The sequence below is a fragment of the Cavia porcellus genome, unplaced genomic scaffold, assembly GCF_034190915.1.
Source record: "Cavia porcellus strain 051 isolate PalLab524CR breed Dunkin Hartley unplaced genomic scaffold, mCavPor4.1 scaffold_10, whole genome shotgun sequence".
Lineage (NCBI taxonomy): Eukaryota > Metazoa > Chordata > Mammalia > Rodentia > Caviidae > Cavia > Cavia porcellus.
In genome coordinates, this window is record NW_026947493.1 from 37,445,026 (window position 1) to 37,470,523 (window position 25,498).

The following is a 25,498-nucleotide window of genomic DNA, read 5'->3' on the forward strand; positions in this document are numbered from 1 at the left end:
CAGGTAAGTAAAGTGATTACAAGGTTAACAGTAGATGCCATTGCTGATACAGCATTTAGAATCTGGATACACATCTATCATAGGGTAAAATTATTGTTGTGCTGTCTTGTGTGTAAACATTTTTAAAAAGATTAAAAAGGTAGTGTGACCTTTTCACACTACCTTTTTGACTGAGATGTCAAAAACTTAATTATTTCATATTTAATTCATTAGTTTTATTCATCTTTAGGATCGTCGGGCATCTGAAAAACAAAAAGAAATAGAGAGAGCAAAAGAGAAGCAACAGAAAGAACTCACTAAACAAAGACAGATTGAAAAGGTACGCAGCCCTGATGTCTCGATCGTCTCTGTGCGGTGTTTGTGAAGAATTAAATTTAGTCCTGTGGGTTTCACATTTGAGTTTTCAAATGAAGGTCTGTGTCTCCTTGCTTAGCTACTTCATAACTTTAGAAGACTCATAGCTTAGCAGGCACGAGTAGCAAAGGCTGACCTCTGAATTCCCCTGGACTTGCCCAGCAGCCGGACTGATCTGTAGTGTACCGTGGGACTTGCTACTAAGCTGACACACCAGAACTGTCATATCCCAGTGAGCATTGTCTGTCAAAGTAGTTCTTTTGAGAGGCCTTATAAATCCAATTGCTAATCCTGAAAGCCAGGTTGTTCTCTAAGGGGAATACTATATTTATAATGTTGCCAGGAATGTCTATTCATTGTCTTTTCCAAAAGAAATAATTTTTTAAAGGCTTGGGAACAAACCCACAAGAGGATAACTTTACACAGTTTTCAGAGCAAATCTTAAGTGCTCTATGAGACTGTAAAGGCCTGTTATAGATTGAAGATGGGAAGAGAACAAAAGAGATGTGTACCTGATAAGAACTGACTAATCCCTTTTGGGGGTGGTTTGGATGTGTGGACAGAGAAGAAAAGGGCAAAAATGACTTCAGACTCAACAGTAGTCTTGAGAAGGTGGCATGTGCTTAGCAAGCTGAGCTGGACAGTGAGGGAGAAGGGTCCAGGAGGCGGAGCTGAGGGGTGAGGGGGACCCATGCTGAGCTTTGCTGACATAGAGTTTACTTGGGTAGCATATAGTGAGAGACGAAGACCTGAACCTGAAGTTAGTGTGGACTGGGAAACAGAAGGAGGAAAACAGACAAAACGGTCCCAGAGTTCACTTTGGAGCTGCCTTGGCTGGGCAGGGCCTTTCTTTTCCTTCATCAAATTGCCCAAATTTCTGACAGGTGTGTAATTTAACTGTCCTGTTTGCCATTTGGCCGCATGCACAAGAAAACAACTTTGGTTTTTTTCTCTCTTTGCACTAGGACTTGGAAGAACAAAGTCGATTGATAGCTGCTTCCAGTAGACCAAACCAAGCCAGTAGTGAAGGGCAGTTTGTTGTCCTGAGCAGTAACCAGTCAGAAGAGAGCGACTGGGGAGAAGGAGGAAAGAAGAGAGAGTCAGAAGCATGAACTTCTTGGTGTTTTGATTGATTCCCCCTGCCCTTAAAATCTGACAGTTTCTTTTAGTCAAATGACGTAAGGTAACAACTGTGTTTCAGTAACACAAAGTTTGTGTTTGCTTGTTTTAGCTTCATTTAAAACAAATAAGGTTGACTGAAAAAAATAAGGTTGAACTTAAAGACTTAGGTTTACATTGACTTTTTTCCTTGAAAATAATGTAATATGCATTCACATTAAATTTTACTTAACTACTTATTTCCCTGGACACATGTAGCCATGGGATTACAGCTCTGCTGAAGCATTTTTTCCTTATATTGCTAATTTTTGTTTTGCATTGTAATTGACTAAGCCTATAAGAAAAGTTATTCTGCAGATTCAGATACTTGTGGCTGTGTTCCCTCCTTTTCATTAGGAACATTTTCCTTTTAGTTCAGTATCCAACTGAACAAGTTTAAAACTTTCTGCAGAGAACTCTACAAGTTTTCAATGACTTTAACAATCTTAAATGTGCAATAGGATTTGTGTAAAGCCATTAGGACAGACTTTAGTGTAAGGCTTCTCGTGGTGGCAGGTGGTACCGTAGATGTCTGGGCACTTTCTTGATTGCTTATATTTCTCTGCTGTGTCTGGTGCCAGAGGAAACAGGTGTAAGAGTCTTCAGCGGCTTGGCATTATGTTATCATACTCTTAGTTCTCAGGTTGGGACTTCAGTTATTGCTGCAGAGCAGTAATGGGTTAAAAGAGGATTTTGAAACTCATTAAAAGTGATTTTTTTGTTGTTATGCAAATACATTTTAGATTATGTATAAAGATGTTACAGGATAATACATTGTATTTTCTGCATTGTGTGAAATAATTTTATTGATAATCAAATGATATTTCAAAAGAAGTTCTATAACAATTATGTTACTGCTTAAAGTAAAATTCTCAGAGTTTAGTTTAGAAAATGTAATCTTTTAAATTTCAGACTTATATTCCCAGTATTTTCATAATCCTATGTTTTGATAAAGTACTAAATCACCACTTTATATCCACAAAGGCAGATAGCTAATTTATGAGCATAAAATAATTTGCACTAATTATTGTAAATACTTGTACTTTTCAAATGAGTAAAAGCTCTCATCCCATGAAAGACTGAAAAGGAGTTGAATGCCTGGTATAGTATAGACATTGACTAAAGACAGATTTTAGCCTGGTGCTAAGGTGAAATGACATTTCCCTACTGCTTATCTTCCATGTCAACACTTGATTTCTTTTTCTTTACTCAGATTTTAAACATGATTGATAGAAGTTATAGTCATGTTTCCACATGAGAAAGTTTCCACATGAAATAATTGAGTAAAATATTTTATGTAATTAAACATCTACAATTCATAAGGGAAAAATTTTTCTTTGATCTGTAATTTAAGGTCTGAATTGGAAATGGCATCTGTTTTAGTTCTTAAAGTATAACTCTGTTGTTTGCACACTTTGTGTGTACATTATTTTCTGTAGAATGGGGTAGATAATTATATACAGGATCATATATTCTTTTTTCTGTGTGCCAAATGGCATAATGATTATTTAATACTCTTTGAAGCCTTATGTTACCAAAACATAGAGTAAACATGTAGAAGTTCATGGAGTACTCCTCGATTAAAGTTTATTTTGTGCTTACTAAAAGGGAGGCCTTCTCAATAGTGTGTCATGCCTTTGGTTGAAGTTGAAGTTTCTCCTGTGGTCAATACTTGACAAGTCCTTTTTTGAGATTGGTAGTGTTTCTGTTTCATTAAGTCTTTTCTTTATGTCGTCATTTCACTTAGTTCAGATGACCCACAAGGAAGGTGCGTCACCATTAAGGGGTAGTTTTGCTTGACTGGTCCTTTGAATGGTAGCAGAGCTGAGCCCTTTGTTAGCATCCTGAGGTTAGGGTACTTGCAGACGCGGGATGCTGGGTGGACTTAGTTCCACTTAAATCCCATTTCATCGGAATTCTCACATATCCATGTCCTTGGGTCAAACCAAAATGCATTCCAATGCCAAATAGAAGTTACGAGTAGACTCAGTAATTTTAGATGATTCACTTTCTCTTCTAGTACTATTAAACTGTGTGAACTATTATTCCATTACTGCAAGTATCAAGTTTAATAAGCTCTCTCTTTTATTTATAGAAAGTTTCTTCTATAAATAAATGGTTTTCTTCTTAATGTTAAAGCTGATCTTGTACTGTTATATCCTCTTGTGAAATTCCTTTTAGCTCTGGGATACTTTGATGGTGATTATTTAGATTTGAGGATATTTTTTCTCTGATTCAGAACTTACACTTAATGATTTTTTAGAAAGCAGCAAAACTTTTTTTTTTCAAGGGCAAAAATTAAGCCCGAATTCTGCTATGCATTCTGCTACTTATATGAACAGTATTTTTGTAACTGTGATAAGAGTCAATAGATAGGAAATCAGTTATTCTTGCATCCTTTTAGAATTTTGAAAACTTAGGAGGCACTAAAACATGACTATAGAACAGAGTCCCAAACTGTCAGTTGTTGCCATATTTGTAATGATTATGTTTAGTTAAGGAGGGATAACATTGTTTCTGTTTCCCTTGGTTCTCCCAAGGGAAGTAGAATGTGCCTAAGGTAACATGATCTTGTGTGGCAAAGGCATCTGAGTCAGTTTTGATTAGGAGCCACACAGTGTTTATATCTTGAATCTTATAAATGCTAACAGACCCTAAAAACAAATTATAAAACCTACTGCTACCTGAATAAAATGAAAATATTGTTTGTTTTGATAATAACCTCCTAGCATTTGGATTATACTTTAAATATTTAAGCATACCAGTTACAGCAAGCTCTTTGTTTTATTTTTAACAAGTTTGGTTAACTCTTTCATGAGACTTTTATTTTACATTAATTAATAGCACATAAAGATTTGAAACTGGAACCATATTACACTTTGTAACCAATCTTGTGTGACTGTTCTTACTAAGTAATTCACTTCAGTTAATACTGGGGATTAAACTGTAACTAATGTGCAGAAATTGCTCTGTATGTTGGTGTTACTGTAATGTAAATGAGTTGGTTACCATTTCTCTGATGCTGTTATGCAGTGTGCAACTGAAAGTCATGCAATGTTTCCCTTTAGGATTGGATTTGAAGAACTCATCTTCATGTGACCATGGTATACATGTGGGGCAGAGAATTTATTTTTTCATTTCGTCAGAATATTTGCTGACAAGGCTTCAGGAAGTATCTTGTTAGAAGATTTTTTAATGTATAATAAAGTCCATGATTTTTGTACAGTCTTTTTGGTATGAAATATTTGATATCTACCCTGAAGTTTATTTTTCCAGGCTATTTCAAATGATGTTTTCAATGTGTTACATTTAACCTTAACTGCAATTCCACAAAAACTAAAGTAAAACAAAAAAGCAGACTAATTTTATCACTAAAACTTTTTTCTTGTAGCAAAAAAAGAGACTTCAGTAATTACTGAAGATATGTTAAGATGATATATTCTTTTTTTTTTTTTTAAGATGATGTATTCCTGCTACTGTTGAGTTCTACTCACAGAAATTCCTTCAAAAGTGCAGGTTATTGCGTGCTCCAGCATAAGTAGCTTAGACCTGCAGTTTTAAAACTAACATATATGTACCCTGTGTGCCCTTTATTATAGTGCTTACAAAGTTCTATTGGGAGTTTGTGTTCTAATTTATATTGAATTTTATAAAAAGTTGTATATACACTTACAGAAAAAAAAAGGAAGAATAGATGAAATTTAGAATTATATAGTTTTTCTAGTGCATGCATATCCTAAATATACTTGTATATTGACATACATACAATCTACCACTTGTTTATAAGCACAAAGAATTTGATTAAAAAATAAAAACTTCATGCCAGCTAGTTTTGCAAATTTCTTAATGGAAAAAAATTGTAAGAGTTGCTGGAGATTTAGCTTAGTTGGCTCAAGCACCTGCCTGGTAAGTGTGAGGTCATGAATTCAATCCCCAGTACCAAAAAAAAATTGTAAGGGTTATTTAAAAATCTAATAGAAGTATTTTATTAAGACTACATATGGACATCAGAGTTACAGCTGCCTGGGCTCTGGCATAAGCAGGCTGTGTCAGCCTACCTCTGTTGTCCCTCTGGCTGCTGTAACTGCTCCGGTGGAAGGAACAGCATTCTCAGTCTCTTCCTTTGCTTTCTACATGCAGAAACTTGCACTTACCATGCAATTTATGGTAATCATTTCAGCTAACATTCTGTGCATACATACAGTGTAGATTCTACAAATACAAATGTAAACCCTCGTCTTCTGTTGTCATTGAGCATCTCCACCCTCACACCTATTCCTAGGGCCAGGCTAGTTCAGTGTAGAAACCATCGGCTCATCATTCCTGTGAAAACACTTCTAATTCCCACCCCAGTGATCACATTAACCAATCAGTAGTAGGTCATAACCATTGGAAAGGATATGGGTTCCCTTAATGATGAAATTTCAGTTAAAGTTTCTATCTGGATTGGCTAAATTACGTTAGCTTCACAAGACCACAAAGAATCAGTGTCAGACTCAAAGCTGGCACTGGGACTTAAGCATATCGACAGCCGACTTTCGAATCACATAAGGGAATTATATGTATATATATTCCAGTCACTAATACATGTATGTTCTCTGCAGAAAAGATTACTGTTAAGAATTATCCTGAGTTGTCAGAACTGGCATCTGTTACTCTGAGCACAAAGAAACTGGATGGCTGTAAGATTAATACCAAATTAGAACTGGTATATTTCAGTTAATAGAAATTTCTATTAGTTTGTGTGTGTGTGTGTGTGTGTGTGTGTGTGTGTGTGTGTGTGTGTGTGTGTTTGAGATAAGGTCTTGCTATGTAACCCAGCCTGGACTCGAACTCGAGGTGATTCTCCCAAGTGCTGGGACTACAGCCACGTGCCACCATCCCTGGCACTACTTGGATTTTCCTTTTTATGCTGCCTTTAGAATTCTAGCCATTTATATGGTGAAAGGTTCTGCGCAGAACAACTTTTTTTTAAAAGAGTGTAGACTGCATTGAGATTTTAGTTGGTAATACAAAAAATAGGAATCATACATAAGTCGTCAAATTTTTAAGAATTATATACCTTTCCCCCTCGAATAACTTGATCACCAGGTTGCTGCAAAGACCCCTTGTCCGTACAGGTCATACTCTTTGTAAAGGATGTATTCTTTTAGGCGGTTGGGTAATGGGAGAAATGACATGAAGACAGGGCAGCGCAGACGCAAGCGTCCCATGCACCTGCGGATCTTCAGGCGGCACAGGTGTTTCAGGGACCGAGGGTTTGCTGAAATGAGAAACAGACATTATCAAGAGGAGCAGGAATTGCTTCATTTCTTAGTGGTCTTCAGAGTTCAGTTAGCAAACGTATTTAAGCCACGAGGATTTGCATTTACTGTACCAGTTGAGAGCGTCATTGCAAACCTCCCATGGATTTGGGCTCACAGTCCTGTCAGCGTGGAGTCAAAGCACATCTGCTGCAGTCTGGCTGATGAGACACAAGTTCCTTAAGCTTCTGTTAGTGCCCCGTCCTGTCCCCCACAGGCAAGCTCGAAACGGAAGGTAACCCAGGGAGAAATGAGATGAAAGTACTTCCTTTATGTGCTACTTTGGAAACATTTGGTTTGGAGAAGTCTTTTGATACCTTTCACAAATTTAGGTCTTGTGCTTTTTTCATCTCTTTATTGTCATTCATAGTTTTTAATTTCTGTGTCTGTAGTGTTGCTTTATAGCCTTGATTTACTAGATTGAGGAAAAAAATGCATTACCTGCCTACATAATAAGTACTTAGCACATTTTTATCTGCTGGAAAACAATAATAATTACAAATTAAGTTATAAACAAATAACTTCTTTTATTTTTTGGAAAGGAATACTCTATTCCTCATTTCTTACAGGCTTTTAGCCGGAAGAGGACTCTTAAAAACAAGAATACAATTAATATTTGTAAGAGTTTTCTACAAGGAAGATACTTACTCAGGATAAACTGTATTTCTGACCAGAGCCCCTGCTTTTGGAGCACAGCTTTCAGCTTTGAACAGATCCGAACTCGATCGACGTAATCAAGCATCACTCGAACAACCTTTCCAGAGAGGTGTTGTAGCCACGACAGAGTTATTACTTCACAGAACTGAGGGGGAAATCAGTAAGTCAGCACACGCGCCCGTGCTAGTGGTGGTCAACCTGTGGGGCATACTCCAGGTGGCTCTTGGTCACCGCTGAAATTTGTAGAGGGTTCACCACCTCTGGTCTGTGGGTTTGCCTAGTAATCGTAAGAACACTAGACTCAAGGCCAGGAGCCATGGTTGGGAGTTTTCATCTGCTCTCTAGGCCTAATATTTGGAAAAAATGTTCTCTACCATGTCTTCAGGATCATACAAGATGACAGAGTTCATTTTATCTGTAAGCCCATTTGGTCGATCACCAGCCTGTAAGAAAAAGTACCTTCAGCGCTCAGGAGGCTGAGGCAGGAGGATTGTTAGGGTTCAAGACCAGCCTGGGCTACAAAGTGAGCTCAAGGCCAGCCTAAACTTCATAGTGAGACCCTGTCTCAAAAAGACAAGAAAAAAGTCCCTTTCTGGTTTTTCTTGCAGCTAGGTATGTCACCTGCCTACATTGTAACCAAGTCTGAGCAACGCCCCAGAACTGCCCCTTGACTCAGAGCAGGATGTGCAGTCTTCCTGTTGGTCTTCTTGCTAGCTGACATGTGACTGAGTTATTTCATCAGTCATGTCTGTCCAGGTAGGCATCTGTGTACTTCTGGGCTCTGTGTAAGTGAGAGTGGAATGAGCCGTTCTGTCTGTCTTTGAGGCAGTCTCACTACGTGGGCCAGGCTGTCCTTCAATTTGTGGGCTTAAGCTGTCCACAATACCTTAGCGTGTCAGATGGCCGCAGAGTTCTAGCTTGTGTTCTTAAAAATACTCTTACCTAGATACATGAGGGATATTTATGCCTTTAAGAAATTTAGATGCTCTTTGACAAGATTCCCAGATGAATATTCAAGTAATACTGTCTGAACCAATTGGGAAATAATTGATAAATGAATGTCAGGTTACTGGTGCAGAAAGTAAATCCTGTATTAATCACCTCAAAGTAGTAAATTGTTTTTCAGAATTGATTCAAAGTGCTTCCCTCCAATTCACTATTTCATTTCTATTTTTAAATTTTGATGATATGAATGCAAATATCCATGGAGCATCTAGTTTTTTGCTAAGAATCTGTAAGCTGAGGAGAATGATGACCATAGCTTCTGTGTAGCAGTGTGTGAGACAAATCATCAACATGGTAATTCCAGAACACGATAAATGCTATAAAGGATCCACTTGATGACAGTGACGGGGAAGAAAGCAACATCAACAAGGAGACTTGTGGCACCTGGACCACAATGGGAAGGGGCCGCCACTTGAAAACGGGGAAAACTCATGTGGGGGAAAACAGGTGACCAAATAGGTAAGGGAAAATTAGGGGGCTAGTGTGAGAAAAACATGTCTTTTTGTGTTGTTTTTTGTTTTTGAGACAGGGTCTCGCCGTGTAGTGAGACTGGCCTTGAATTTGCTGTGTAGCCCAGCCTTGCCTCAGACTCACTGCCTCCGCCTCCTGCGGGCTGGGGAAACGGTTGTGTGCCACCGTGCCCGGCTACAAATGCCTTTAAAAGGATGAGTAGTGTCAACTGTTAGGAGTCTTTTTTCATTTGAAAGGTGAACAGAGCTAATTTAATCAAGTCTTAAGACAAAAAGCGCTGAAAAACCTAGAGATATGAGTATTGAGAAATCAGAAATTTAGCTGGTTATCTCACAAAGTTTAATTGAAATATGAGGTTTTTTTTGCATAATACCTTGCTCAGGTGTTGTTTCATTTGTGAAACTTCTTAACATTTTCTAGGTTAAGTCACTTTTATCTGAATTGTTTTTATTTATTTATTTATTTTTGAGACAGGGTTTCACTATGCAGTTCAGGCTGACCTTGAATTCACTTTGTAGCCCAAGCTGGCCTCAAACTAAGCAATCCTCCTGCCTCAGCCTCCCAAATCCTGGGGTTTACAGGCATGTGCCACCACACCCAGCATTGTATATCTTTTATATCTGTCTACTATTACATATATTGTCATATTTGTTGTATGGGTCTTTTCAACCATGAGAGTCTCACTTCTGAAGAGTGGATTGATTCTTGCCATGGTTCCAGTACTACAGTCAGCGTCTGTGAGGTAACAGAGCCAGTACCGTGGGCTTACCATAGTATCTTTAATCACCGTGGATGTCCAGCCTTCAGAAGCACAGCAGTGCTGACCTTTGTCCCCATGCGGACAGTCAAAGCACCGCTCTGTGTCGTACCCGTAATTCAACAGCATCCTGAGCATGACCTCATCTTTCAGTGTGTACTGCAGCGCTGATGGGAAATGCATAGGGTTCACTCTGCAGAAGTAATTGACGTTGGCCCCATGCCTCAGCAGAAGGCTTATCAGCTCATAGCTGCCCATCCTCAGCGCTATCTGCAGACAGTTAACTGGGTCTTGATTGGGTAGCGCGCCAGCCTGCAGGAGCAGTCTAACTGAAGAGAGGTCTCCGTTTGAAACAGCGAAGTACAAGGCTGACTTCCTGTGGTCATCATAATGTTTACGAACTCGCTGGTCTAGCATGAAGTTCACATCGAATCCAGCCTGGATGAGGAGTTCCAGGCACTGGGGGTGTGCGCTTGCTGCCGCACAGTGGACTGGGCTGATTCCACTCTGCTTAATGGCTGCACGGTCTGTCACTGGAACCAGCATCTTGAGAGCTCTGCAAAAGAATTTCTGAAGTTTTATGTTAAGGGGCAGTGTTAACTTGTTTGTGATCCTTTTAACATGGATGATACCGGTCTTACTAGTATTTTGAAACTGATATCCCAACAAAAACTATTTTCTTCATCCAGAAGCTCAGATTCCAAGTGAAACTAAGGGAACTACTGTTCAGGTTAAAAACTTAGAATTATTTCAGTCACTTGAGACTCAGTGCTTCCCATATGGCCTAAGGACGTGATAATAACAGAGGATGCCTGGCCTTACCAATTCCTAGCTGGTATGAGTTTCTTCCCAAAGGAGGTAGGTTGTTGGGTCAGGGAAGAAAGGCATAAAGTTTCTAGAAGCTGCTGCCCCAAAGCTATTAGTGTTTCTATTTGCAATATGTAAATTGGACTTACAGTAAATGACCTCTGTCAGCTGCCACATGAATGGGCAGGTGGCCTGAAATCTTAGGGATGTTTGCATCAGCTCCGTACTGCAGCAGGAGAGTCACACAGTCTGGGTTTCCCCCTCTAGCAGCTTCAAGTAAGATGGAAGAAGAGTCAGAGGCCTGACTGTGAGCACTAGCACCTGCGGAGAAATGGTCTCGTTATGCAAAAATTACTTTTCACTATATTGCTTGAGTAATCTTTAAAAATCTATCACACCTCCAAAAAGCAATTTCTGAGTAGCTACGGTAGCAAAGTACTAAGAAATATCTCCTGGTCTCAGACTTATAAACTAGTTATGAAGAAATGATGCCAGCAATAGGTGTAGTAAGTGGGTTTTTAGAGTAACTTTATTTATTTGAAATTTGAGAATATAGTATAAATACCCTTATAAATGATAGCTTTATTTATGGACCAGTCTCCAAAAGCTCACATTTGTACACGTGGTATGGTACTAATAAATCTCTTACCATACCATCTACTGATACTGTTTTGGTGGAAAGGGGGATTTTTGTTGTGCTTTGACATGTTCGTAAGGGATGGTTCATATAAACACTGTGTAACTGTTTTGAAAGTTAGTAGTTCTGATAGCCTAAAAAGTAAATTATAACACATGCCATTAAGTGTCATATCAATAGTGTAGATAATAAAGCAAATGTGAGGTAGGGTGGCTATGCTTGTAATCCCAGCAACTTGGAGCTGAAGGAGGACCAAATTCAAGCTGAGTGATTCAGTGAAGACTCCATCTCAAAATAAAAATTAAAAATGAGCTGGGAGCCAGGTGTGGTGGCACACATCTGTAATCCCAGCACTTGGGAGGCTGAGGCAGGAGGATCGATGTGAATTCGACCAACCTGGGCTACAGAGTTAGCTCAAGGCCAGCCTGAACTGTGGTAGAGAGACCTGTCTCAAACACACACAGGCTGGGATACAAAGGCCCTGAGTTCAGCCTCCTCTTGCCCCAACTTGAAAGAGCCAGTGTGTTATGTTTCACCTATAGCTTTGGACATTTCTTATACAATTCATTTGGCACATCTAACATGTCTTGTGGACATTAATTGAAAACTAACATCCCCTATATGATGGAGATTTAGATGTTTACAAGGGTTCAGGTTGTTCTTAGATAAAAGAGAACCCTCCCATCTAGAATCCTGGAGAATAGGTTCTACATTGTTAAGGAAATGAAGCTTCTAGACATAGAAGAATAGAGGTGATTCCAACATTGGGACTTTTACTAAACCTGGGGAAAGTTTGCTTCTTTGAAAAAAGCTATGAATCTGACGTTGCAATCAACAGAGTCTTCCTCAAAATAAATGACTTAAAGTTTTCTGAGTTTAACCAGGATCTAAAATGGCCACAGCTCCAGCACAGGACATGTGTCTGACAAGAAGTCCAATAGCTGGTGTCCTCTACCTTCTCAAGTGCAGTAAGGTTGATGCTGCCTCTTGGCATTTTTAAAGGATTACATGGTGCAACATTGATAGCCTATACCTGATGCTTGTGAAGTACTCACATAAACTGTCTTCTAGCAGTCTCAGCCGCTACTAGAACAGAACACTGGGATTTAAGGAGAAGAGATCAGGAAGAATTCCCTAATCCTGAAGCCACTTGCTGAGCTATTACGGTGCCTGTGAGTGGCAGAGACAGAAGCAACATGCTGCTTCAACCTTGATTTTGATTGTAGGAAATGGCATCACCGCAGCAGTTAAAAAAAAAACCTTAGCCTGGTGAAGATCAGAAAGTAAAAAGCCATCTACATCCTATTAACATGTGGGAAGTTAATTTCATACCAAATTAATTTGATCTCTGTCTTAGGCTGTTCAGTAGCCAGTATGAACACACAGTTTTATAAACGTTTATTTGGGTCTTAAATAAACATTAGCTTATATTAACTTGATGAAGCTCTTCATCAAGAGGACAGTACTTGGATTACATTATGCCTGGTAGTGTGCTGACCATATAGAAAACCTTGCCTTTCTGTAGTAACATTTCCATGATTTTGGTGTGTCCATTTTGGGCAGCAAGAGCAAGAGGAGTGAATCCGTAGGCGCTCCGAGGGTCAGGCTGCGCCCCAGAGCCCAGCATAAGCTTCACCAGGTCCTGTCTGCCCAGTCTGGCCGCCTCGTGGAGGGCTGTCCTATCGTTGGCACATCGCAGATTGACACTGGCTCCGTGACTGATCAGCAAGGCGGCCATGTCATAGGAGTCACGCACAACAGCTGGGAGAGTAGAAGGGCAGTGGGATTACATTCAAAAGCCAAGTGTCATACAAGTCGTGTCTCAGGATTCTTTTTTTTTGTCTTTTTGAGACAGGGTCTTGCTATGCAGTTCAGGCTGGCCTTGAGCCCACTTTGTATCCTAGGCTGGTATTCAACTCACAATGATCCTCCTGCCTCAGCTTCCCACGTGCTGGGATTACTGGCGTGCGCCACCACGTGTGCCCAGCTCTCAGGATTCTTAAGGAGCTCTTCCCACTTCATGCTTTAGAATTCATGTTTTAGAAAACATTATAAATAAGGCCTATATCAAATAATGCTTTATATCACCAATTGTTATTATTATTTGGTACCAGGGATCAAACTCACGACCTTGCACTTACCAGGCAAGTGCTTGGGCCACTGAACTAAATCCCCTGCCCCACGTGACCAGTTACTGAATGTTGGTTGTTTATATGGTTGAAACAATAAAAATTTCACATAATCCTTATTTTCTCAAAAAGTGGAACTTTAAATATTTCCTGCAGAGCCGGGCATGGTGGCTCATGCTTGTAATCCCAGCACTCGGGGAGGCCGAGGCAGGAGGATCATTGCAAGTTCCAGACCAGCCGGGGCTACAAAGTGAGCTCAAGGCCAGCCTGAACTGCAGAGCGAGACCCTGTCTCAAAAAGACAAACAAAACAAAACAAAACAAAAAAACCCCATTGCCATTCTGGAAATGATTAGAACTGCTTGAAAAGAACCAAGACAGCAACAGAACTTGGCTCAGCAAACAAACAACTGAAATTTAACTATGCGCGTTTGGCTGAGTGGCTGAGCCACAGAGAATGGTGATTTTTGGTGTATTTCCTAAATTGTGCAGAAAACCCCTGGAAGCTTGTAAAGGAGTGACTCTGCAGTTGAAAACAAACAAAACCACCCCCCTAAGCCCCCAAACCGTAAAAAGCCCGAGAAGACTATGTGCTATGACTTCCTCAAGACACACTTTGCACACTGATTCGAAGTCTCTGAGAACAGTGCAGTGAATTTATTCCACTGTGACCCAGCATTTTCTGTGCTCTCTGAACAGGGAATTGTGTTTAGGGACCACGGAAATAGAATCGTTTCTCCTGCCTCATAGAGGTCCAGAAAGAAAAGCCAGGTCTTTCTGTTATCTTTGTGACAGGTTCCATAGCTTAAGGTGTTTCACTTACATGGATTTCACACCCCCCCCCCCCCCCCCCCGCCATGAACACTGTTCTCTCCGCCCCACAGCAGAGGAGGCTGGGCTTAGAGCGCTGAGACCCCATCGGAATTCTTTCACTGTGTGGCACCACACTGCACAGTGCCGTATAGCTGATGAGCTGCTTCCTTAGGGAAAACTGCGGTTCAGTGTGTTTTCCACAAACACAAGCCTGGGGACATCCTAGGACAAACCAGGATGAGACCCAAATGCCAGCTCTAAGCGTTTTCATTTTTATTCTGATAAAAGTTACATGCATGCAGAGTAAAGGTCTGGTGATCTCCCGCTCCTGTTTTCCTCCACAAAGGCATCTTTTTTGGGGGTCTTTTTCATTCTTATCAGTACCAGGGATCGAACTCACGACCACACACTTGCAAGGCAGGTGCTTATGGTGCTGACCTAAATCCTCAGCCCCCCCAGGGGCGTCTTTTATCTGCTGCTTTACTTTCAATGTTTATATTTCTGTAAGTCTGCTTGTACTGCTACCTTTTATTGTTTGGTTTTGCTGTAGAGTCTTCTTTATGCAAAATGAAGATTAGACTTTTTTCTTCCTCTTGTTCCCACAATGTGCACATTCCTCATGCCAGGCAAAACCCTTCCAACATCTTCAGAGCAGAATTTTTCTTAGGTAAGTATTCAGTGTCTGCCTTATTTTGGTTATGTTGCCTTTTCAAAGGTGGACCGTGATAATGTTTTCTTTCCTGCACAGCTGTTGTTTTCCCTGGAGTTAATATTTGTCTCATATTTCATTTGCTTAGTTTTTAACTTGGTTATCATTAATGCAATCCCAAGCCCTCTAAACTGTCTACAATTATATATATATATATATATATATATATATATATATATATATAGTCTTTTTTGTGACAGAGTTTCACCATACAGTTTAGGCTAGTCTTGTGCTCACTTTGTACCCCAGACTGGTATCGAAGTTGCAACAATCCTCCTGCCTCAGCCTCCCCAGTACTGGGATTACAGGTGTGTACCATGATGCCTTAGCCCTTTATATTTTCTTTTCCCTAAAACATCTGTTTTCTCTAACTTGCTTATCTCTGTCAAAGAGTCTCCTCAGGTAACCCTTAGCTGTTTGGAGAGAGAACTGGGGGGTGGGATTACAAAACTGGTTGGAAACCCTAAATAATAAGTGGGAGTATGGGTTTGGTAACCGGTTGGTATTTTGGGGCCATTTTTTGGGAAGCCCCCAAATGCCATTATATTTAGACTTTTCTTCTTGGTCTGGTCATATTCTCCAGAGAAGCGTCTTTCTAGATAGTAGCGGCCCGCTTTCCTGCTAGGATCCTGGTGACTCTCCACTCCGTGGGAGGAGGGTTGGGTGTTTTGTCTACCTTTGCTTAATTCCTCCAGTGATTTCAATCAGGCATGCTCACTCCAGTTCAGAGATCTCTGTTTAAGCTTTACAGAGGATAAACCTCTAGCATTCTGTTGGGACTGGGGAGGAGTCTGCCCCAGCACGCTGAGTAGGAAAAGTAGTTTTAACCCAGTCTTTCCACTGCAGTGCCTGCCCCTCACCAGTGCTCCCCTTTTAGGTGCCTGACCCCAGAATGGACGCGATACAAAACGAGCTGCTCTTATTTGGGCAAGTGCCTCCTATGCCCCCGCCCCCTGCCCCAGCCAGTCTATAGACAGCTTCTTGAGGGTCAGATTCCCCTGTCTGCTCGTGGGGGACCAAAGGAACAGTGTGGCAACTAGATACAAAAAGCTGCCTTTGAGACCTGTGGGTTGGGAGGAGACTCAGGCACAGACTGTTCAGAGATAAGTTGTTCATTTACCTGTAAGAAGAGGAGAACTACCTTCGTAATTCTTAGTATTCGGATTGCAGCCATTGAGAAGAAGAAAACTGACATTTTCTAAGAGACAATTGCTGACAGCCAAAAAAAGTGGTGTTTCACCATTGTGGGTGGCCTGGTCCCACACACTGGGTCTTGACGCTGAAATAAATTCAGGTGACATTAAAACAAATTTAAAAGTTTTCTTCTGGAAGCACCAACAAGAGTAACAAGGTTACCTTTCATGGTTATTTCTAAAATGTTCTTGTTTAATTGCACTGCGGCCTTGTGCAGAGGAATCCAGCCTGCCTCATCCGCTTCATCAAAAGCAGTGTGGTACTTGGTTAAGTGTGGCAGTACCTCTTCCTCGCCTATTGGGGAATGAGAGCAGATTCACATTTGGCGGCACGCTGCTTCTGAATTCTACTCCAAAGTGCATGAGACAACAGAATTAGAGCACCATCTTTCATGAAAGCAAATTTAAATGGTACAGGAGGGGCAGGAAGGCCTGCATTCACACATCATATCACTCGTACCCGTGAACACCCCACTGTCTTGTCAAATACAGAAAAAGTTCCCTTCATAGAGGAAGCTGGAAACTCTTTCTGGGCTAAGTTGCCCTGAAGTACACTACAGCCAGGCAAAGCAGTGGTTAGAGTTCATAGCCTCAGTAGTTTGCAGATTTTCCTTAGAACATGAGGAGTAATTGTTTGCAGAAACCCCGTAATTTCGTGGAAATTGCAAACCCACACCCAAATTTTTTTTGGAGGGGGTGAGAGGTTTGCAAGTAGCCAATCCAAGAGCATTCTTTAGTTCTCACCACTGATTGGCTGCTGCTCTGTAACCCATATCTGGCAGATGCATCAGTGCTGCCGCCTCAAAACAAGCTGCTACACTGCAGGTAGCTATCGCAGGTGTTCTTGGTTTTGTTCTTAAAGCCTTAAGGTCCCTAAGATGCCACCAAAATGCCCTGCATGTTCTAAGCCTTTATTAATACAGTATTATATTAAGGAGGGAGATACAACATATCTAGGGGTTAAACTATAAAAATAGGCACTTTTCTGACCATATCTGAAGGTATTTTTTTTTCACAATTCAGGGGTGCTCTAGGAACATAATGAATTTTGGTGGCCCACTATTTTCTCCTAGAAAACACATCGGATGGTTGACAATCAGATGTGAATAGTGCTCAGAATTTAGAAGAGTTGCTACCCTTTGAACGTAGTTGTCACCGTCACAGTTTAGCACAAGTTGAAAGTAGGAAGAATACTTAACTGTCTCTATTGTTTCAACTATCTTCTTATATTCGTCACTCAAAGAGGAATGGAAGCTGCATAGAAAAAAATGTATGTAATTCCAAAATTGGTTTAAAAAAGCTCATATACACCAAAGTATCTCATATAAGCCAAAAGGAAAAGGTAAAGGCAGCAGTAGTTAATCAGGGATGAACCCCAGAAGATGCAATGACAGATTTCTTAGAAATACTTCCAGTGGCATTGGGGTGTAGTTCTCTGGTGGAATGCTCACCTGGCATGCACAACGCCCGATGGGGCTCCCAGTGTGTAGGGGTGGGGACGGGTATGGGGCAAGGACCATGTGAGCGCATGGATTGTGGTTTGTTGGCAATCAGTGTTGCTAAACTGACACAAACCTGCCTAGGACTGAAATACCATAGGATTGTAGCAAAATGTAACGGCAACTCCAACAATAAAAATGACTAGCCAAAAATTTTAAAAATAGTAAATAATCAGGTGTATATTTTAAAAAATATTCCCAGTCAGAATTTGTATTCAGAAAATATTAGCAGTTTAAATTTTTTATCAAAATATTTAAAGCTCAATATATGACTTTTTTTCTTTTGGTACTGGGGATTGAATTTACAACCTTGTGTTTGCAAGTGCTTATGTCACTGAGCTAAATCCCTGGCCCATAGATTTTTAAATCTAGTAATAAGGATTGTCACCTTCCTATTTGCTTTGAATAGTCAATAAACCAGGTTGAAGATAATAAATTCTCACGATCTATCCTATTCACGTCTTAAGCTTTCAGTGCATATTTAGTATTGTATTGGTTTTCTATAGCTGCTGTAAGAATTTACCACATACTTAGTGGCTTAAAACAAATTTATTATTTCATACTTTTGTAGTTCAGAAGAAGGTCTTTCTGGATTGAAAAAGGGTTTCTCTGGTTTTCCTCAGGATTGTGGGGCTAAGTCCTTTTCCTATCATCTGTTAGGTTCTCCCACTTCTACCTGAGTAAGTTGGACCTGCAGGGATAATCTAATTTTATTATCTTAAAATCAGCTGGTTAGTGACTTTGTTCCTTCTGTAGCCTTATCCCCTAGTTTCCACATAGGGACACATATTCACAAGTTTCGGGAATGGACATGGATATCTTTGAATGGGGATATTATTCCACACGACAAGAGTATACTTTGGTTTTTAAAATTCCTACAATTTTTTTTTGCTTGTTTTGAGGCAACGTCTGGCTCTGTAGCCCAGGCTGGCCTTGAACTTGCAGTGATCTTCCTGCCTTACCCTCCGAATGCTGAGATTACAGGTGTGCACATCATAGCCAGATAAATCCCTGCAAATGTCTGACCAAATCAGCAATCTTTCCTAAGTATCATACAATTCTTGCATGCCTAGTAAGTGAAATGAAATGTATAACTAGAGTCAATTTCAGTTTCACTGAAACAATTTCAGTACTGTGTGTGTTATTGTGGACTGAACTCACAGCCTTGGTGATGAGCTGGATTTCCAGTTTTTCTATTGATTTAAATTTTGAGACCCAGTCTTGCTAAATCACTAACTTGCCCAAACTGAGTTTAAATCTGCAATCCTCTTGTGTTAGCCTCCCAGAGTATTGGGATTATAGGGACATGCCCTGTACCTCTCAAAAATTTTTTTTGAGACAGAGTTCCACTATGCAGTTCAAACTGGCCTTGAACTCACCATGTAGGCCAGGCTGGCCTTGAACTTGCAGCAGTCCTGCCTCAGCCTCCTGAGTGCTGGCATTACAGGTATGCGCCACTGTGTCCAGCTTTCAGTACTTTTTTTTTTTTTTTTTTCTTTTTCCTTTTTATCGGTACCGGGGATCAAACTCACAACTGTCTGCTTGTAAGGCAGGTGCTTATGCCGCTCAGCTAAATCCCCAGCCCTAGCTTTCAGTACTTTTTAACTTAGTCAAAAATCACACCTTTCCACCCAAGATTGAGTTCAATTATTGATTTGTACATTTGAAATTTTTAAAGATTAAAGATTAGCATGCTAGATAACGTAATAGTACAATTTGAGTACTTTAAATATTTAAAAATTAAAAATAGTTCCTTAAGTGCAGATGATGCATAGGAATGTATAGGAACAGAGCACACTCTGGAGTCTGACTGCGTGGCACTTTGCTTCTTAGCTTTGTGGATTAAAAAACTTTGTTTTACTTTTGTTTATGAGCATATGTGATATATAGTTAATGGCTTCATGATTGGGAGTTGGTACATACAGACATCAAATCTTAATCCTTTTACTTCTCTCTCCCTTTTCTTCCCTTCCTTTCTCCATCCCTAAATCTCTTCTTTTGGGAAGACACTTTCAAAGGGCATAGCAGAGTTAAATGGAACTTCTAGCTTTATCTTTTTGAGTAACACACATACTGATTTCCTATTTTACATTTCTACCAATAACGTAGAAGGGTTTCTTTTTCCACAGTTTTTCCAGCATTTGTCATTTGACTTCTTGAATATAATCATTCTTTCTGGAATAAGATGGAATTTCAGTATTGTTTTAATTTACATTTCTCTAATGTCCAAAGATGCTGAACATTTTTTCATATACCCATGAGCTGTATGTATTTCCTCGTTTGAAAAGCATCTATTCAATTGTCCATTTTATTGTTTTTTAAATTTGGGGGTCTAATTTTGTTTTGTTTAGAGGCAGAGTCTCACTATATAGCGCAGGCCCACCTCAAACTCACTTATGTAGCCCAGGTTGGCCTCAAACTCACAGCAATCCTCCTGCTTTAGCCTCCAGACTGCTGGAATTACGGGAATGGCCACCACACTGGCACTCTAATTTTTTTTGAGTTATTTATATATTCTAGATATTAGTCCTCTGAAGATAACTGGTGAAAGTTCTTCACCATTCTGCATGTTGTTTCTTCAGTCTGTTGGTGGTTTCTTTTGCTGTGCAGAAGCTTTTTAATTTGATATAATCTCATCTGTTAAGTTTTTGTTCCACTACAGTTCTGTGCAGAAAGTCCTTTGCCTATGTCTTTAAGAGTTTTACCAATTTCATCTTCCTGCCAATTTAGTGTTCCTATTTTAGTGTCGAGTTCTTCAATCCATTTTGATTTTGTTTTTTTTATTGGTACTGGGGATTGAAGTCATAACCACGCACTTGCAAGGCAGGCGCTTATGCCACTGAGCTAAATCCCCAGCCCCCTTGATTTTATTTTATACTTGGCGAGAGACATGGGTCTAGATTCATTCTACATAAGGATAACTAGTTTTTCCTCCAGTTGTTAAAGAGGCTGCCTTTGTTTTCAGTGTATGTTTTTTGCCTCTCTGTTAAAGACCAGATGGCTGAAGTACCTGGGTTGTTTAGTTTTTAGCTATGTAACAACCTTTTTGTGCTTCAGTTCCGTTATTTCTGAATAAGGATAGTGGTAGGACCTACCTTGTAAGGAAAGTTAATGAGAATTTAGAATTTAAATGGCTTAATATTTATGAAGCACTTAAAATAGTGTGGGACACAGGGATAGTAGTCCTTCTGTGTTTGTTACAATTTTTAAAATAATATAAATTTGATAGTACGCTTTATCATCTCCAATCTTATGATAACATTCTTTAGGGTTAAAATATATATCCAGTTTTATCTCCACAGGCAGAACAGAAAATCAGTGGGTACTACCTCCGGGACGTGCGGTTGCTGATGGACTTGAGTGGGTCTGGCTAGGTATACCTGACTGCAGACTGTCCACACCCCGGCGGTTCTTACACCACTGCTGGACCCGTGTAAGTGTGACAGAATTGAATCTGTGCCATCGAAGGGGTTGTCTCTTGGGGTTATGTTTACATACTTGCTTCTTTTGATTTGAGTAGGTAAAACACCGGATCCCATCTCTACCTGCCGCACTAAGATAACTTTCCATGTGTCATGGTTGGTTTATATTTCTTGAGCACCATAAGACAAGCTATGTTGGGAGTTCTCTAGTCTGCCTTAGGCTTATTTCTTTCTTATGATTTCCAGTCTGTATTTCGTGAGATTTACTGCTAAATTTCTTCAACTATTTTTTACTAACTAAATTGTGAATTCTCCTGAAGCTTTTCCAGTTTGGACAGAGAGTCTATCTTATACATATTTAAATAACAACTTTTGGCTGGGGCCAGTGATGGGGAAACTTTTAGAGCTTTTAATGATAACAAACAACCTGCTGTGGCACACATGCCATAGGTTTGCCATCCCTGCTAGGCCCTAGATGCAATTCCCAGCACCGAGAAAAACAAAACAAAACAAAACAAAATTTGGATTCGGACTGACCCTTCTTTTGTTTTGTCAAAACATCTAGAGTCACATTAGTAGCAGTCCTGCTGCCGAATACTTACAGTAAGCTGTCAGTGGGAAAACCACAGCTTACCTGCTCTCCTCAGGGATGTGTGTTCTCAGCTTGTAGATATCCTGTAAGCTCTGTTCAATGATGAGCTGGGTGTCAGAGTCATCATCTGTGCTATCATCGCTGGCATAGTTATCCATGTAAGTGTGCACAGATTCACTTTAAGGATAGAATGAATTAAAAATATTTTATAGCTATGAAAAGATTATCAACTGCTTAAAATTATAAATGAAATTTAGAAAATTTAAAATTTGCTATGATTGATAAATGAAGAAAACGTAAAATTTAGAAAACAAAATATTCATCTAAAAATGTCTCCATAAACTTAAGTTTTCGGCACTGTGACAGGTGAGTAACTACTTAAAAGTTTATTCAAGAAGAAAACCTTTCATATGTGGCTGAGGCCAATGCTGCCGTAACACTGAAACTGTTCCATTCATCTTTTTAGACTTGGCTTGTGAATTTTTCTCAAGTGACGATATAGAACTCATTCAAACAACAGCTTTCCTACACACGGCGTCATGCTGAAAATAATAAACACACTAAGGAATCAGTGGATTCTCTTCACAACAGATAATAGGAACAGACGAAAGCAAACACCAGTGTGCTCCCAGGCAATATCTAAATAGTTTAAAAGAACATTGCAGTTTTAGGATGGAATAGGTCTGATCACATACCAAAGACTTTACCTTCTGGTGTCTCCCGCAGGACAGCACTGCAGTTTCCACTGTCAAGGATTAGCACACGCAGCCTCGGGGTTTTCACTGACATTTGGACTCCACTCCCCTGCAGGGACTGTTATAAATAGCGTCACTATAAATACTTGATCATAAGACGGTCTGGCAAGTTGGCCTTGTTTTTCACATGTGGTTTGGCTCTGTTTGGAAACACATCTTTTCCTTCACTGCTGGATTCCTCAAATTTAAAAGAGTAAACATCTTACTCCTGGGATAACAAGCATCTGCAGGGGTTTCTCACACAAAGAGAATTCTTTCTCATAAGACTCATGGACATAGACACTGTAAGCCAGAATTAACTTTCTATTTAAGAGAGATTAAACATTTTTCTCTGACTTTAGTACCAAAAGTGACTTGTCCCAATGGTCATGTTCAGTGGGTAGCTGTACTTACCTTTTCTTGGGTTTATGGAACTGCAGGCTAAAGTATCCATGGAGTTCCAAGGAAGCAATTAATTCCACACAAAATAATACAATTTTGATTAAAATTTTACTTTATTGAAATATCTTTAAATTGTTAATAGGATAAAATTGTTAGTAAACTGTTAACTATGTTAATGGGTGCATAGTAAGTAATAAAAATATCAACCACTAAAGAAAATAAAGGGGCAACTTGGCGTTTCTAATTCAGTATGAAGCACACTGCCCCTGCGGTGAGGCGTGCGGGGCCCAGCAGCCACCTCCCTGCCTGTGTTAGGTCAGCTTCACTTCTCTCAGGTCCTGTCCCAGTCAGAGGAGGGCTGAGGAAATGCTGGTGACATTTGAGAAGTGGGAAGCACGGCCTTGGGGCTTTAATAATTGTTGTAATATTTTGCTTATAATTTCTTTGTATAAAATGTTCATGTGCTATAACTTGAGGTAGGTAAGTAGAAGGTAAAATACTTCGGAAATGGAGGGAATGATTTAACATCAGTGAAAAATAATTTCTAGTTAAATTTTAGCCATTTAATCCTCACAATCTGTGTTTACATACAAATCAAACTAAAACTAAATAAAAGCTTCAGAAATCTTGTCTATAATTCAAAGTAACACTGCTCTTCACATTTTCTTCCAGTGGTGCCTACCTGTGATCTTGACAGTCTGGTTAGAAGACTGCATTCCCAACAAGCGTGGATGTTGGTGCATATGTGTGTGTGTACACACACACACACACACACACACACACACACACACGTAGATACACAGATAGATGATACATAAAGACAGTTCCAATGGTTATACTACTGATTTCTCTGAGTACAATGAAGAGAAAGATTTGCACTGGTACTGTCCGGACAATTGTAAGCGGATGTCTTGTGCTCTGGGTGAATGATCTGGGGATAGCAATGCACACTGTATGTACCATTGTTGCCCCTAGCTGATGTGTTTTGAAATTTTGTTTTAGTATTTTTTTCTTCTTTTGTTTGCCTTGAAATAAATTGGATTTGAAAAACATCATAAAATGTTGGGAAAAAGAAGAGTGGATGTTGGGGAGGAGAATCATGAGTGCAACGACCTTTCACAAAGACCACTGAAAAGAATCACATCAATTTATCTTGTTTTATAAATTTTTTAAGTCAGTAGAAACAATTTTTTTAAACTTTTAGACATTTTATAATTTGTCCAGCTTAGTCATCCAACTGACAAAGGAGAGCCACACCACGCTTGATCCAGTGCTTAACGGGTTCGTCTGTTTTTAACAGCATTGCAATGACGAAGTTGGTCGAGTGTCCCGTAGTGGAAAGAGTTCCTTTACGCTCACTTGTCTTGTACAGTGGACAGATGTAGGCATCTGACTTCACAATCTGGGACTTTTGGGCTTGTGAAAAAGAGAAATATACTCAGTAAAGGGAAAATTGCCCCTCGTACTGAAAGCAGAGTTGTTATCTTGTAAAAAATAGTACCAAATCAAAGATTTTATCACATTTGAAGATGTTAACATTTTTGTATTTATAGTTGGTAGATTATTATTGGTATATTATTATTATGTGATTCATGTGGTAAATAATTCTAGGTCTAGAAGTCTGGAATAAATTGTAAAATTCTGACCACTTAGCAGGATGAAAACACTCAAGAGGACCCGGGAGGCAAGGAATAAGAGAAGGGTACAGGGAAGGAATAAACGCAGTATGGGGAGTGGGAAAGATTCAAAAGGAGACGCTCAGCTGGGTGTTGCAGTGCACGCCTGTTAACCCCAGCACTCGGGGGCTTGGGTGGGAGGATCGCTGTGAGTGTGAGGCCAGCCTGGACTCAACGTGGAGTGAGACCACGTTTCAAACAACAACAACAACAACAACAACAAACAACAATATAAGAGAAACACAACTGCTCAGAGCACTAACAGAAGAAATCCATTATTCAAGCTAACACTATGTCTTTAGCATGTTACTAATAAGAAAAAGACACTAACAAATTCTTTTTGTCAACTCACAAAAAGAATCTATATTCAATTTCTTTTTCTTTTCTTCTTCTTTTTTTTTTTGGTACTGGGGATCAAACTCAGGACCTCATGCTTGTCTGTCAGGTGCTTATGCCACTGAGCTAAATCCCTGGCCCTCTATATTCAATTTCTGAAAAGCCAGATATGAAATTTAGTAGCCTTTTTTTGTCTTTCTGAACTAAGGCCACATTTCTTAAAATTGGACCACATTAATAATGGAGATATTTGTTAGGCTGGGTGGTGATTCTTGGGTGATCTGCAAATGTTATTATTTATTTTTTAAGAATGTAAGACCCAGGGTTGAGGCTATAGCTCAGTGGTAAAGCACTTGTTTAGAATGCGTGAAGCCCTGGGTCCAATCCACAGCAGTGAAAAAAAAATTAAAAAGAATAGAAAATACTGATTATAGTAAAAAGAGGAAGGAGCAAGTAATTTCTCCAAGGGAGCAAAAGTGGCTCCAGCCTCATGTGGTTTTCAACATACATAAATGCCCTGCTGGCTGCTTGGCCTAAGAATTTCTTTTTTATTTCTTCCAAATCCATTTTATTGTAAAGAGAAAAAAAAAAACCCAAAATTTCAAAGCCACAACAATCAGGAGACAACAATGATGCACACATTGCGCACTACCATCCCTAAATCAGTCACCCATAGTGCAAGACATCTGCATTCAGTTGTGCAAATAGTAACAGCACAAACTTTTCAGTGAACTCAGAGAAATCAGAAGTGTAACTATCATACATATAGTATAACAATATATATGAAACAACATATAATATATATATACTACATTATACTATATATATATATATATATATATATA

General features: G+C 39.6%; 3 protein-coding genes across 6 annotated transcripts in view; 1 reads left to right on the forward strand and 2 right to left on the reverse strand.

The window, feature by feature from the left end:
• The window catches only part of Appl1 (adaptor protein, phosphotyrosine interacting with PH domain and leucine zipper 1), a 37,425-nt gene extending 32,685 nt beyond the window's left edge, over positions 1-4,740 (forward strand). Inside the window, exons 21-22 of the mRNA XM_063257332.1 lie at positions 230-319; positions 1,320-4,740. Coding sequence (XP_063113402.1) covers positions 230-319; positions 1,320-1,466 — 237 coding nt within the window. The 3' untranslated portion in view covers positions 1,467-4,740. The remainder of the gene's footprint in view (positions 1-229; positions 320-1,319) is intronic.
• Positions 191-22,417, reverse strand: Asb14 (ankyrin repeat and SOCS box containing 14). 4 transcript variants are annotated; one of them, XM_023561763.2, is made up of 11 exons: positions 22,213-22,417; positions 21,548-21,682; positions 17,191-17,246; positions 16,156-16,287; positions 15,920-16,078; positions 12,665-12,910; positions 10,662-10,833; positions 9,718-10,261; positions 7,464-7,617; positions 6,575-6,775; positions 191-1,426 (listed from the first exon to the last, which is right to left on the reverse strand). In XM_023561763.2, exons 2-10 carry the CDS (start codon positions 21,661-21,663, stop codon positions 6,597-6,599), a joined length of 1,758 nt encoding a protein of 585 aa, XP_023417531.1. In that variant the 5' UTR covers positions 21,664-21,682; positions 22,213-22,417; the 3' UTR covers positions 191-1,426; positions 6,575-6,596. The 4 variants fall into 4 exon arrangements, with proteins under 4 accessions (XP_023417531.1, XP_012999395.1, XP_012999396.1 ...); XM_013143941.3 differs by having other exon boundaries at positions 22,201-22,328; XM_013143942.2 differs by lacking the exon at positions 22,213-22,417 and having other exon boundaries at positions 17,192-17,246; positions 21,548-21,655.
• Positions 22,418-23,068: 651 nt separating this feature from the next.
• Dnah12 (dynein axonemal heavy chain 12) overlaps positions 23,069-25,498 on the reverse strand; it is a 244,057-nt gene continuing 241,627 nt past the window's right edge. Inside the window, exon 74 of the mRNA XM_063257331.1 lies at positions 23,069-24,057. Coding sequence (XP_063113401.1) covers positions 23,867-24,057 — 191 coding nt within the window. The 3' untranslated portion in view covers positions 23,069-23,866. The remainder of the gene's footprint in view (positions 24,058-25,498) is intronic.

Bases quoted from the DNA above. Each gene is read 5' to 3' on its own strand.
- Asb14 (XM_023561763.2), bottom strand. From the start codon at position 21,663: ATGGATAACTATGCCAGCGATGATAGCACAGATGATGACTCTGACACC. The intron at 16,079-16,155 runs GTAACCTTGTTA...AATTTATTTCAG, and splicing joins TTTAGAAATAACCATGAAAG to CGTCAAGACCCAGTGTGTGG. The intron at 6,776-7,463 runs GTAAGTATCTTC...TTCTCATTTCAG, and splicing joins AGAAATACAGTTTATCCTGA to CAAACCCTCGGTCCCTGAAA.